Here is a 15,140-nt window from a genome sequence, read left to right on the forward strand (position 1 = left end):
TCCTTTTAAGAAGATGATTTTTCTTGAGAAATTAAAACCGAAATGGTTTTGAAAGATTTATTATTCTCTTTCTGTCGATAAAGAAATCAGAAATGTGTTAAATTTAAAATTTTACAGCTGCGTATACAAGCTAAGAATGAACATTAACTATAGTACTTTGGATTCTCGAAATTTACTCTCTTCACCTCATTAAAAATAGGAAGATTAACTTCACTAAATGAACAAGTCTAATGAGCAAATCTCTCATTGTGTTATGTTACGTAAGACGTTAATTTTCAAACAATGGAAGAGAATCCTATCTCGTTCATTTGCGATTTTGCAGCTGACGATGGTGGTTCGGTAAAATCATCGAAATTAGTCCTGGGAAAATTTGAAAATATAACGCTGATTTTTGTTGTTTGACTTTTGAATTAATGGAAGGGAATTCATAAATCATCTACCCGATGAATTAACAGCTATCTTATCATAAATGGAGCACTTCAAATCATTTAAACTTAAGGAAAAAGGTTTATTTACACATTTGTACAAGTTAAATGACTAAAAAATATCTATCTAGCTACATCGTGCAAATATCGCCCCTAGCTATCTAAACCGCAACTGTTTGTTTTTCTCTGGCGTCCCCTGACGTCAGTCTCTATCTGGCCTTTCGTACTGTCAGCTGGAATGTCAGAGATAAGTATTTTCCCTGAATTATTTTTCTGTTCTTTGGGGGTTTCTGCTCTTTTAGCAGGTGTTTTCTACTTTGCTTGATCAGCTCATCCTTGTTCAAATTGATTCAGTTGATTTTGCACAGTTTCTTCATTATTCTTCACGATTGGATCATCAACGACATCATCATCATCATTAGCTTCATGACTCTCATCGCCATTATTGTCTTCGTTGTCATCATCATCATCATCTTCATCGACATCAACAACGTTATATTGATAAACATCATTAACATCAACATCATCTTCATGAAGTAAAAAAATGCCCCGTGTGAATATTATCAGTTACCTTTTCAGTTATATTCAAATTTTCCCATTCCCGGAAAATCATAGTATATTCTTCTAAAAATGCTTTATCTTGTGCTCGCTGGCACATCCTTTTATGCCGCTTCAAAGTTAAATCTTTATTTGTCGGCAAATCGGCTATGTCAAATTTAAAAGGTAAACAAAAGTTCATATCTACCGTCCGAAAGAATTTTCACATTATTTTTAAAATCTTCCAAACTCTAGAATGTTCTAAATTCTTTTTATTCTTTTCTATGGGATCTGAAATACCTATGGATTCTAGAGGCCATAAATCTTTTATCGAATAATTACTAACATACAACGAAATTGCATTCAAAACAGTATCATCATTGCTATCTCCAAATGAATCATGCTTCCCAGTTAACACGTGTCCCAAACAAGTCTCAATCAAAAATAATCCTGACTCCAACCGAACAGATTTATTAGTAAATAAAGCGCCGGCAATATTCGCTCCCAAAACCAGAGCGATCTCACTATCTGAGGAATCCAAACCAGACAAACTGACACCTCTATCTTTTAGTTCATTAAGAATTTTACTATCCTTCACTTTAGGCACAGTGCCACAAATTTTGCTCTCTAGTAGTGCTTCGATTTGAGAGGAGAAAGCTTCATCTAGCGCCAAAATGCACAAATTATAAACATCACGAATCTGCGCTTGCTTTTCTCTTCCCCCGAATAACGAACGCTTCAGTTTAATTTGCCTTAATGGTCTTAAATTTAAATAATCTACTAATTTTTTACTGACATACGAATCCTGAGAAGCTGCATCCAGTATTGTGCGTACTTTAAGCTCAATATTATTAAATTTAATTTTAACTATTAGAGTCATTAAATAAACATTTTCTATTCTACAGTTATTAGTTAATGTACCGGTTTCAGTTACGTCACTTCTAGACTTTCCATTTGCGCTCTTTTCTTAGCGATTGGGACACATTAAAGAAGGTGATTTTTACTACAGTACATGCAAGAATTTTTTACTCGACATGTTTTACAAGTGTGTCCCAATATGAAACATCCAAAACAGGCACCTTTTTAAATTAAAATATTTTTCTTAGCTTCTAATGTCATATTTCATGCAGAACAACATTCTTTAGTTAGGTGCCATTTTTCACAAAAGAGAGAGTTCAAATTGCGCTTACCTGGGCTCTCAGAATTTGACATTACTAGCGCAGATGCTCTTGTGGATTCTGCATTTTTATTTAGTGTATCCCTTTTCTTAGAAGTATGATTGAAACCAAACCCAGTGCGGGCTAACACGACCATTTCTTCTCCTTTCACTTCTTGTTTCAGAAAATTCATCAAATTTTCAAGGCATCAATCATCAGGTTGAGGTGCTTCTTTTAAATTTCTGTTTCTCTCTGTTGTTTTAAATTTCTGTTCCAAGCAATTAATACTTCTTCGGGCAGGCAGGCCCGAACTAAAGGCGTTAAGAAATCACCATACTTCTCTTGCGTTCTTCCAAGACTTTCTAAAGCTCTAATCTTGATTTCTAAACCATCGTAGAGAGTAGGAAGAACCGTCTTCACACGTCCACTGCTTGCATTACGCATAACCATGCTTAGAAGATCACTGACGTATATCTGTACAAGTAAGTCTGCTCTTCCAAACCTCTCTCGAAGCTGGGTGATTGCTTTTCGGATAATTCGTCGCCGTTGCCGGAAAGCTCTCTACTCGTGCGGCTCTAGACTGAGGAACAATTGCTTGCAGAAGGTACTGTAATTTATCTTCATCTGGAATCGTTCGGATCTACATGGATCTTCGAAACCTGGCTCCAAAACGTCAAAAATTCTTTTCCTTCGCCGTTGAATTTCTTTAGTTCGATCTTCGGCAGTTTAAATTTGAGCTTCTCTGGTAATTCAGTAGGTAAAGGATTCTTGAACAGCTTTTCGGTTTGAGAACACAGTTCAAAATATTTATCTCTATAAGGTTCAGACGAAATAAAATCTTCTTCATATAGCTTTTCAGCATCTTTTAGATTGAAGAATTATCGACGTTACTTCCTTTTGGCATATTTCAAGTCGATTAAACTTATCTTTAAGCTGGAGTTCCAGAACCGAAAGTAACTTCAAATCGTGAATATCTGATTTCAGTTCTGCATCAATTTTGGTTGCACATGTGGTAAAGGAAGTTCTTAGACATTTCCGTTCAGTTTTCAGTTGTGTAAACTCCATTTTCAATTTATTTTAACTGTTATCGCGCTCCACGTTGGGCGCCACAAATGTTACGTTACGTAAGGCGTTAAGTTTCAAACAATGGTTAGCTCAGAAGGGATTCATAAGTTAGCTACCCGATGAATTAACAGCTATCTTATCATAAATGGAGCACTTTAATTTTTCTTTCGCCAGAGTGGCAACATTAAGCCACCGTGTAAAATGATCAGTGACTGATTTTCAAAAGACCAGGAAATACAGATATTGAAAAAAATTAATGAAGATGAAACACCAAAAAATTCCCAAAATAAGCAAAATCAACAGACTCTGGCTACTCTCAGCCAATCGCGTAATTTGGGCACTGCCCCGAACAACCAATCATATACGGCGATTACAAAGATCAACCCAAAGACGGTTAACGACAGGAAATCCCCCAAGAATGATAAGAAATCAATAAATAGCGATAAAGAGCAATCCTCCAGACACAGAAGAACAATCCTTTGAAGAGTTCATCGGGTTCATTACTGAAATTCACCAAATTTACCAGCAATGCAAGCAGGCATCTAACCCCGACTCCAGGCTCAAGACTGCAATGGCAGGACTAAAGATATTCATCCAGAACGAACATATGTTCTAAAGATATTCATCCAGAACGAACATGTTAGAATATGAATAATTACGCCCATACGGCTAACCAAAATACCATGCAACATATTAATTATGGCAAGTTTATGTTTTATAATAGTCATGGTATTAAAAATCAAAATTTGAAATTCAAAACTACATCAACCAGCACAGTCTTGATATAATTTTATTAAGTGAAACTCACCTCAAACCGAATGACAAATTTAAAATTCCCGTCTACAACGTCTATAGATCTAACCGTCTTCATAACCGTGGTGGCGGTACAGCTATTCTCATGAAAAAAAATGTCTAAACAGTATCATCCTTCCTCTTCCCTTCATGAGTTCTGAAGGAAGTGCATGTATTTTGAGCAGTGATAATAAAGAATATCTCATCATTGCTGCTTATAAACCACCCAACAACAGCCTCAACACTCAAGATCTTGACTATATTCTCAACTTAGGTTACCCAACTATTATTGCTGGAGACCTAAATTGTAAGCACATTAACTGGAACTCCAGGCGAAATAATCCAGACGAAATTATCCTTAATAATTACATCATCAACAACCCTGATATCAACATTTGTGGTCCAGATGAACCAACGCATCTTCATCAAATCTCCAATACTTCTGATGTATTAGACATCTTAATTACCTTCAATGTTCCTCAAATACCTTTTCTTTAAGTGGATAATGAACTTTCTTCAGATCAACTACCAGTATGCTTCACTTTATATGGCTTAAAGCATGGTCTTCTGCCTATAAAGTGTGGCATTAATTTGGAAAACTATGTTTATCACCTTCAAGAAATCATATCTGCTACCACTAAAATGACTAATAGCAGCGAAATTCATGATGCCACAGTCTATCTTAGCAGTAAATTCAGTGACGCCATCAATCACGCCAAATTTATTCCAAAACAGAATAATTATACCCTCTCACACAATATTAGACAGAAACTTACAGAAAAAAAAATAGACTAAGAAAACTTTATCAACGTTCCCACTCCACCCAAGACAAAAGAAGATTTAATGCTGCCAATCGAAACCTCAGAAAACTTATCCAAGAGTGCAGAAACAATTAGTGGGATAACTTCATTGAAAATCTTTCGCACACCGACAACTCTGTGTGGAAAGTTGCTAAAGCTCTCCCTCCAATATTGAATAATTCACTTCAATATTGGACTCATTCTAGATGATAATAATACTAAAATTTACGATCATAAGAAAATTGTCAACCTCTTCGCTGATAACTATGAACAACAGTTTACTATAAATAATTTCCCACACCCGAATGATATCAATATTATCAGTCACGTGACCGATTTCCTCTGCAAAGATCCTGAAAATCAAAACAACCCGACTTCTCCCAAAGAAATACTGAAAATTATAAAAAGAACTTAATCCTGTAACAGCTTTAAATAGTATTAAAATCTTGTAGTTTAAATAATTTAAATAGATGAACATTTAAGTTATTTGTGAATGGCAATATTTGAAACCAGACTCGAGTGCCACGTGCGACTCTCGCACGAAGAATGTAATTTATTTTTAAATGTTAGAATATGTTTTCTCTTCTTGTTTGTATGTCGCCATTTTTTTTAGTGTTAAATAAAAGTTATTGCTGTGTTCCATCATTGGAGTTGCTTCATATCGCCAAAGAAGTATTACAGTCTTAATTATTTTGGAGGCACCGACCAAGATCGAATAATCGTGCGTATTTTTATTTTATTAGTTCATCACTGAACATAATATTAGTGATACCAGATTATTACTTCCTGTTCATATAGAATTGCTTTATTTTATTAGTTCATCACTGAACGCAATATTAGCGATACCAGATTATTATTTCCTGTTAATATTAAATTGTCTTATTTTATTACCGTATTTGATATTATATTTAATATTCATTTTAGTTGTGCAGACGGTAGATATATATATTGCTCTATGTTATTATTCTTATTTTAATCACAATTAATGTGGTAGAGAGAATGAACTTCATATAATTTAAATATTTCATTTTTGAGGTATACGTACTTAACAAAGTGCATTTAATTTCGTGATTCCTGACTGCATTAATTAATTAAAGTAATTGAATTGAGCTATTTTGAGGAAATATAAAGAAAACAGTGTTCGTTAATTTTAAACATAGAAACAATGTCTTACTTAGGAAGAGCTCGTAAGGAAGATTTGCAAAATCTCGCGGCTGAACTGGGAGTTCATGTGACTGCAGATTTGAAAATAGTCGATTTAAAACAGAAAATTGTTGAAAGTAGAGATTATGATGAAGTATTCGTCAAAGGAGTCTTAGACACAATAATAGAAGAACGGAAAGAGAGGGAGGAAAGGGAAAGAGAAGAACGTAGGATACAGGAAGAAGCGGAAGAGCGGAGAAGGAAAGAACAGTATGAATTAGAGAGATTAAGACTTGAAGCAGAGACAAAGTCTCAAAATACCAGACAGATCCGGCCGAAAACGGAGCTGCGTCACCTTATGCAGAAATTCGATGACAAGAAAGGAGATATCAGTCTATATTTGCTATTGTTTGAAAGGCAAGCAGAATGGGCTAAAATTGATAAAGAAGAATTTGTATCTCATTTACTAGGACTACTTCCTTACGAAGTAACCCAGTTAATAGCTAGAGAACCCTCCGATAAAGCTAAAGACTATGAACACGTGAAGAATTTAAGACGGTTTAAACTAAGCCCGGAAAAGTTTAGGCAGAAATTTATGAAACATCAAAAGAGTACCGAATCCACATGGGTGGATATCAATTATGAAATAGAAAATTATTGCAAGGAATGGGTGACTGGTCTAGGAGTTAAGACTTTTGATCAGTTGCTAGATTTGATGGTGATTGACCAACTTAAGCGTCGAGTTCCTCCTGAAATTCGAGATCATTTTCTTGATGAGTGGGTAGAGATGATTTCATCTAAAAATTAGCTGAAAAACTTGATGCCTATGAAAACGTTTGCGGAAACTTTAAAAAAAAAGCCTGTAGTGGATAGGCAGAAAGAAAAATACAATGCACTAACTCAAGGTAAATTGAGTTCAGATAATAAAAATAAAACTGAAAACAAAATGTCATCAGGATTTAATACGCAAAGCTTGTTTCATAGACCTAGAAGTCCACGTCCAGATGATAAGTATGAAAAACGAAAGACGCCACGATGCTATCAGTGTGGGTCCTATCAACATTTAAGGCCCCAATGTCCAAAACTTAAGAATAGTACTGAATCTCCTGCTAATCTTAACAGAATTAGTGCAAAACCAGAGGATAAATTTCTATTACCTTATACTAGTATGGATTACGTAAATGGTCATAAAATTCCTATATTAAGGGATTCAGGTGCTAGTATTGATATAGTTTGTCGCAAATACATCACGCCGGAAATGCTGACAGGTGAAAATGTGTGGGTGCAACAGCCATTAGACTTGAATCCAACCTGTTTACCATTGGCTGAAATCGAACTAAATTGCGATCTTGGGCGAGTAATAACTAAGGCTGCCATTATTAGAAATGAACTCGACAAAGGAAGGTATTTATTAGGCAATCGAACTTTTGCACTGTTGAATAAACAAGGAAAGGTATCAGGTTCAATGTTTCTTCTTACCTTCTTCGGAAACATACAATGACCTGACTAGAACAGAGAGCTTACTAAAGCTATGTTCACTAATTGTAGTAAGTAGACAGGATACAGACGAAGGGTATACAAAACCCTTTATTTTTTCTTTATATACAATGACTTCCGTACTTCGGAATACAATGACCCTCCACTCGGGGTCTAACTTAAAAGATATCAAAATAAAACTAAACTCTAATTTAACTTTAGAATAAGATTGGCCTTATAATAACAGAAAGCGTATGTAGCACAGAGACTGTGAACACTACAATACGTTTAATTTATCAAGAGGATTAAAACCTCTGGCCTGGAAGGCAAAGTAGCAACTGCGTAACTTCTAAGGTAAGCGGCCTGCTTCGAACTCACGGCTTCCTCTCCTCTGCTTGGCAAAAAAGGCCACACTTAAATACTTGGCGTTCGCCAGACAACTTTGCATAAACTCCTTCACGCTTATAATTCTGGCCGGAAGTAGAAAATAAGAAGTGATAGTAAAGATTTAAAATAAAATAAACGTTAGTAAAACTTAAGATCCTTACATAGGAGCCTGATAGTTGTCCTCACCAGGTTAATGCTGTCTCTACTAGAGCTCAAAGGAAAAGAGAAATAGCTGAAGAGAAGCTCTTGGAACCGATGAAGGAAGAAAATAAAGCATCCAGAGATGTTTTTGAAGAAGAAGATAATTTACCGGAACTAAATACGGAAGATGAAGCTCTCATGAAACTGGTAAAAATTGACTCAGAAGAAATTGCACAACTTCAGCTTGCTGATAAGGAACTGTCTAAAATCATCCAAGAAGTAAAAGAAGGTACATGCAAAAATGAGAACTATAGTCTGACAGGAAAAGAACTTTTAGTTAAAAAAACGACGGATAAAATGGGCTTTGAAAGACAGCTTGTCGTTATACCTGAAAAACTCAAGCCGTCAAATATAAAGATGTGCCACGAAGGAACTTCTGGTCATTTGGGTGTCAAAAAGACCAAAGACAGACTTGCTAGATATTTTTACTGGACGAGGTGTTACAAAGAAACTGAAGATTTTGTAAGAACCTGTGATGCTTGTCAGCGCGCTGGAAAAGGAAATGACAAAAAGAAGGCTCCAATGACATTAGTACCAGTAATTTCCGAAATATTCACTAAAATAAATGCCGATGCCGTTGGTCCGCTACCTATTTCGAACACTGGAAAAAAATATATTATTACAGCTCTGTGTATGTCGTCCAAATATCCAGATGCTGTAGCGGTGACAGACATTTCTTCGCCATCTGTGATTGATGCTTTCTTACAGATTTTCAGTCGTATGGGTTTCCCAAAAGTGATCCAAACAGATCAGGGGACCTCTTTCGTCAGTGCTTTGACAGAGGAATTTTTGGAGCGTTTCGGCATTAAACATGTAAGAATCTCTGTGTATCATCCGCAGAGTAATCCCGTTGAGCGATTCCATAGAACGCTAAAAAGGGTGTTAAGAGTCGTATGTATAGGAGCGACTTCGGATTGGGAGAGTTATCTACCATCAGTTCTTTTTGCTCTGAGAACAGTCACACACGAAAGCACTGGTTTTACACCAGCAGAATTAGTTCATGGCAAAAACCTACGAACGCCAGTCACTTTACTTTATGAGCAGTGGCTAGAACCGATTGAAGAAAGTAATAATGTTGTCAGTTACGTTTTCGAACTTATTAATCGAATGAAGAAATGCCAAGAACGTGCCGTGGAAAACATGAAAGAAGCTCAACAATGGAGGAAAACATGGTACGATCGAAACGCAGTGAAAAGAGAATTTGCTAGAGGAGATTTAGTTCTTGTTTTATCAACGAATCGTCAAAATAAACTAGAAGTACAGTGGAAAGGACCTGGAAAAATAGAGCAAAAAATTTCAGAAACCAATTATATTATAAGTTTCGAGGAACAAAATGAGCCAAATCAAGTATATCACATTAACATGCTTAAACCATATTACAAAAGACCAGAAATGATTAATATGATAACTGAAGTGGAAGGAGACTTAGAAATGGACATTCCTCGTTTACCTTCCAATCCAAGTATATTAAATTTCTCGGACATCATAGAGGAGAATGAACTCGAGAAACCCGAGCAAATAGAAGATTTACGAAAGATTTTATGGAAATATTCTGGTTGTTTTTCAAATAATCCTGGACTAACAAACTTAGTTTGTCACGATATTGAGCTATTAAATAACGAACCAATACAAATAAAGCCATACAGACTGTCACCCCGACAGACTGAAATTCTCAAAAAGGAAATACAGAAAATGCTCGATCTTAAAATTATAGAGCCGGGAGAATCGGACTATACATCTCCCATGATTTTGATAGAATCTTCATCAAAGGATCCTCGGCCTTGTATTGATTATCGTAATCTCAATGCTGTTACTAAAACTGAATACTATCCTTTGCCTAATATTGAAGAACGTATCGAAACTGTAGCAAAAGCAAAATATATTACCCTATTAGATTTATCTAGAGGCTACTGGCAAATTCCGTTAACAGAAAGAGCCCAAAGATATGCAACGTTTGTAACTAGTTTTGGAAGTTTCAGGCCTCTACGTTTACCCTTTGGATTAAAAAATGCCCCATATTTTTTAGCAAAGTTATGACTAAAGTCCTGGCTGGATGCGAAGGTTTCGCTGTACCATACCTGGATGACATTGTCATTTACTCAGAAAACTGGGAAGAGCACCTTAAAAACTTAACTTCTGTTCTAGAAAGAATACAGAAAGCAAATTTACGACTAAAACCATCAAAATGTAAATTTGCACAAGATCAAGTGAGATACCTAGGTCATGTTGTGGGACAAGGACAACGAACCCCGGATGAAGTAAAGATCCTGGCTGTAAAGGAGTATCCTACACCTAAAACCAAAACAGAAGTACGTGCTTTCTTAGGACTGGTAGGGTATTATCGCCAGTACATACCGAGATTTTCAGAAATTGCTTCACCCCTCACGGACGCTTTGAAGGGGGTAACAAAAAAAGGAAATATACAATGGTCTGAAATATGTGACAGAGCTTTTAAAAATTTAAAAGAGTTGCTATGCAAGAAACCAATTCTGTATGCTCCCGATTTTGATAAAAGGTTTATTATACAAACCGATGCCTCAGACAATGGCATGGGTATAGTACTATGCCAATTAGATGATGAACAACGTGAACATCCTATCTTGTATATAAGCAAAAAATTTACTAAATTTGAAAAGAATTATTGTACTACTGAAAAGGAGTGCGCTGCTATCATCTACGCTATCAAGAAACTGCATTTTTATCTGGATGGTCAGCAAGAATTCTTGATTCAAACTGATCATAATCCTTTGGTCTGGCTACAATCCAACGCCAAATGTAACTCTAGATTGATGCGCTGGGCACTCTCATTACAACCTTATAATTTTAAGGTCATTCATCGCAAAGGATCTTTGCACAAGAACGTAGATGTTCTGAGTAGAATTAAGTAATGTAACTCTTAGTGTATGTAACCACGTTTAGAATTAATTTTATTGTTTAATGTATGCTCAACTAATGTATTTGAACGTTCTCCATTTCTTTCTTTTTAAATGTAGTGTAAAAGTATTGTTTAAAACTTAAAATTTTTTGGCCTGAAATTTAGAAATTTATAAGAGAAATAACCTTTGCTCTTTAAGCAAATGAGCAAGCCGAGCTTATTAAACTGTCAAATTTTACAGAACTTTTCCCTTCGGAAAAAGTCTCTCCGTTGGGGGAGAGGTTGTAACAGCTTTAAATAGTATTAAAATCTTGTAGTTTAAATAATTTAAATAGATGAACATTAAGTTATTTGTGAATGGCAATATTTGAAACCAGACTCGAGTGCCACGTGCGACTCTCGCACGAAGAATGTAATTTATTTTTAAATGTTAGAATATGTTTTCTCTTCTTGTTTGTATGTCGCCATTTTTTTTAGTGTTAAATAAAAGTTATTGCTGTGTTCCATCATTGGAGTTGCTTCATATCGCCAAAGAAGTATTACAATCCAAAGAAAGCATCTGGATATAACAATATCACTAATAAGGCCCTGCAATACCTCCCAAAGAAAGGCGTTGTCCTTATTGCAAATATTTTTAACGCATGTTCAAGACTTAATACATTCCCGAAAAATTGGAAACACGCCATTCTAACTGTCATTAAAATGCCCGGCAAAGCAAGAAATCTCACAAGTAACTTTTGATCAGTCTTCTGCCTGCGATTGCCAAATTTTTCGTAAGGCTTATCGACTCACCACTTTTATTAATAAAAATAACATCATCAAAGACCATCAATTCGGATTTCGCCAGGGATTCTCAACGACTCAGCAGATCATCCGAATCCTGGAATTCATAAGTGAAAATTTTAATAAAAAGAAAGTAGTTGCTGCTATTTTTATGGACGTAGAGAAAGCCTTCGATAAAGTTTGGCATCACGGTCTCATCATCAAGCTGATGAACTATCATTTCGCACCTGCCATCATCCATCTAATCGCTGATTTTTTAAAGAACATAACTTTTCAAGTTAACATCCAAGATACTATTCCACCCCAATGAAACTTCACGCGGGTTTACCACAGGGGTCAGTAATTTCCCCGCTTCTCTATAATTTATATATTAATGATCTTCCTAATATTGAAAATATTCTCACTGCATGCTATGCCGATGACACGGCACTTTTATGTGACTCAATCTATATCATGCAAGAAATAAACTACAGAATGCCATTGATTACTTTCACACTGGTTTAAAGGATGGAAAATAAAAATTAACCCCGAAAAATCAATTTTTTTAAATAAATCAAAAGTGATTTACTTTAAAAAAAAAGAAATATCCCTCAAGACTTAGAAGAAATTACCATGGACTGACAAATCGTGTCACCTGACCACCAAGTAAAATATCTAGGTGTTTATCTCGACCAGAAGTTAACTTTCAAATTTCATGTTAATTATATCAGAGACAAAGCACAACGTGCCTTAATGAGCATGTACCCTTTAATGTGCAAATATTCAAAGTTAAATATCAACACAAAAAGAACACTCTATCTACAGGCAATCCGACACATAATTCTATATGCCGCTTCGGCGTGGGCAGCTACTGCACGTTCAAACAGAGCAAGGCTTCAACGTTTTCAGAGTAAAACTCTCAGATTCCTATCGAACTCTCCGTGGCTCGTTAGGAACACTGTCATCCATAACTCTCTAAACATTTTACCATTAGATGCCGAATTACTAAAGATTACATTCAAATTCTACGGAAAATGTGATTCCTCCACTCACGAAGTTATTAAAAACATAGGGGAACACGACTATCTAATCGAACAGTCGCATAAACGGCCCAGAACTTTACATTATAATGTTAGATGGTAGTTCTTGCATACTACTTATATACTATTTTATTATTTTCAGCTATTTAATCTAGATTTTGTTTCCTTATTTTACCTTTTTCAACAATGAAATGTCCTTCGATTTCATGTGATCAAGACGCTATAGAACTTATTCTTAAATAGGAAGACAAAATTTGTACATTGGGTTTTTCAAGTAAAATTCCGTGCATTGCAAAGTGATCCGCTTTAATTCTCTCTGCTTCAGTAATGCAGCGAGAATGTCATCAGTTTCATCTTACTAGGGACCGGTACCAAGGCTGCTAAATTTATCATCATTAAATTCGTATATCACGTGACAGTCTATTTCACGTTACAGTATTAAGATATCCGCGATTCCAGCGCTCTGATACGACATCTAGTGGTTAAAAGGTGAAAACATTAAAAATCGGTATTTACGTTTGACAATGCTACGTGGTTTGTGAAGCGTGTTGTGATTGAAAAGTATTTAAACGTTTATTTTTTATTGTTATGGGCATTATGTATAACTTAGAAAGAAGTACAGACCACACGTTTTGTTGTGTATCCCAGTGTAATTCACGAGCTTGCAAGGAACCTGAGTTATGCTTTCATCGCATTCTTGGTTCCAAAAATATCGAATAAGATAGCAAAAGGAAGAAAGGAGTGAATTCGCGTATTTCGAATTGGAAAGAAAGTTGGACATTAAATAAAAGTGCGTTGTAAGCATTTAAAAAAATACTGATTACGTTTTTTCTCGTAAGAAAAATTTTCTTTATGTATGCAAAATTTCTTTCTCGTATATTATATATATATATATATATAAATGTGTATGTGTATTCTTCGAAAGTAAACATGCTTATTTGTGTATTGAAGTATAAATCATTATAGCTCATTGATCTCTTAAATATTATTAATACATATACAATTAGGTTTTCATGCATATTTTACCTTCAGAAATTAAAATTCTGTTTCAGTTCATGTTAGAAATGATTTAAATGAAAATTTATAGCATGACACATGGTTTTGAGCATGCTCCTGCCAGACTGGTAGAGGCCTGGTGATCCTGTTATGAAGAAATCTTAACAGATAAAGATATAACATGTGAATATAGAATCTAAAGGAAAGGTAAGATTAGATTAGGGTATTTGAACATGGCTAAGCACATTGGTTATCAGCTCCAAGAATGCCTTTATGGAGAACTTTATAGGGGAAACTGGTTGGTATTCGCAAACCACATAAAAAAAAAACATCACAGCCAGTTTGTTCACCAGGATTTGAGCTGAGATTGAACTATCAGTATTCAGTCGTTTTAACCACTTGTAGAACAAATCTAAAGAAAATGTTTGTAATATCACGTAATCAAAAGTTAACTACATGTTATATGCCGGGATTGCTTTTTCAAGTACTGAGGTAGCTAATACTTAATCTGCTCTTTTTTTAAATGTTTGGTCATGGTATTATTCATTGCATGTATTTTCTATAATACATATAGAATGCTAATATTTCTATTATAAGTGTCTTTTTCATTTTTAAGTGCTTTGCTTGTTGATATTCTCAAAATTACATGTGATAATTAGTGCTGTTATGCATATAATACACATAAATACAATAGACGCATATAAGAGATCAATATATTTTTAGTATATCATTATCATTTTTATGTAAAAAAAAAAAAAAAAAAGACACTTTTGACTGCATAGATTTTCTGGAAATCCCAAGAAACACATATGAAATCATTTGTTTACAATTAGTGAACTTTACAATCAGCTACCTATCGTAATACAATAAAACAGTGACACAATCCTACAACAGCCAGCAGTTTCTCCTTTACATGAACAAGAATTTTTTTTTTTAAATTTTTATTTTACTTTTTTCAACAATGAAATGTCCTTCGATTTCATGTGATCAAGACGCTATAGAACTTATTCTTAAATAGGAAGACAAAATTTGTACATTGGGTTTTTCAAGTAAAATTCCGTGCATTACAAAGTGATCCGCTTTAATTCTCTCTGCTTCAGTAATGCAGCGAGAATTTACGCCTTCCTGAACAAAATCAAACATTTCGGAAAAGCTTAGCACCTCCATTTTTCAATGTACGAAATCAGATCACAAATCAAAATACCGGTTTTTATCCGCCACACTAATGTGTGAAAGCGCCACCTATAAGTGAATTGAATCGCGGATAGGTACTTTCGCCTCTGACAAAAGAACAAAAATTTCTTGGACTTGTATATATTATTTTCTATTTTTACTGTACCATACTGTGTCAAATCTACGATAATGTGTAAAAGATATGACATTGCGAAAAGATATGCTAAAGTTATTGCTTATCCAACGAAGACTTCATCTATGGCCGATATATGGCGTCACCCCTGATCAACTTCTTCACTACTGAAGACTTT

The 15,140-nt window shown here is 35.0% G+C and overlaps 1 protein-coding gene across 1 annotated transcript; it reads left to right on the forward strand.

Annotated features, from left to right (window-relative positions):
- Positions 1–7,177: 7,177 nt before the first annotated feature.
- Positions 7,178–13,380, forward strand: LOC146997676 (uncharacterized). Its single transcript, XM_085814376.1, has 3 exons — positions 7,178–7,372; positions 7,948–8,212; positions 13,271–13,380. The coding sequence occupies exons 1-3, from the start codon at positions 7,178–7,180 to the stop codon at positions 13,378–13,380; spliced, it is 570 nt and encodes a 189-aa protein (XP_085670502.1).
- Positions 13,381–15,140: the final 1,760 nt, after the last annotated feature.

The sequence above is a fragment of the Stegodyphus dumicola genome, chromosome 4 (assembly GCF_044657685.1).
Source record: "Stegodyphus dumicola isolate Sdum_Otavi_A_Nest chromosome 4, ASM4465768v1".
NCBI classification, from domain to species: Eukaryota; Metazoa; Arthropoda; class Arachnida; order Araneae; family Eresidae; genus Stegodyphus; species Stegodyphus dumicola.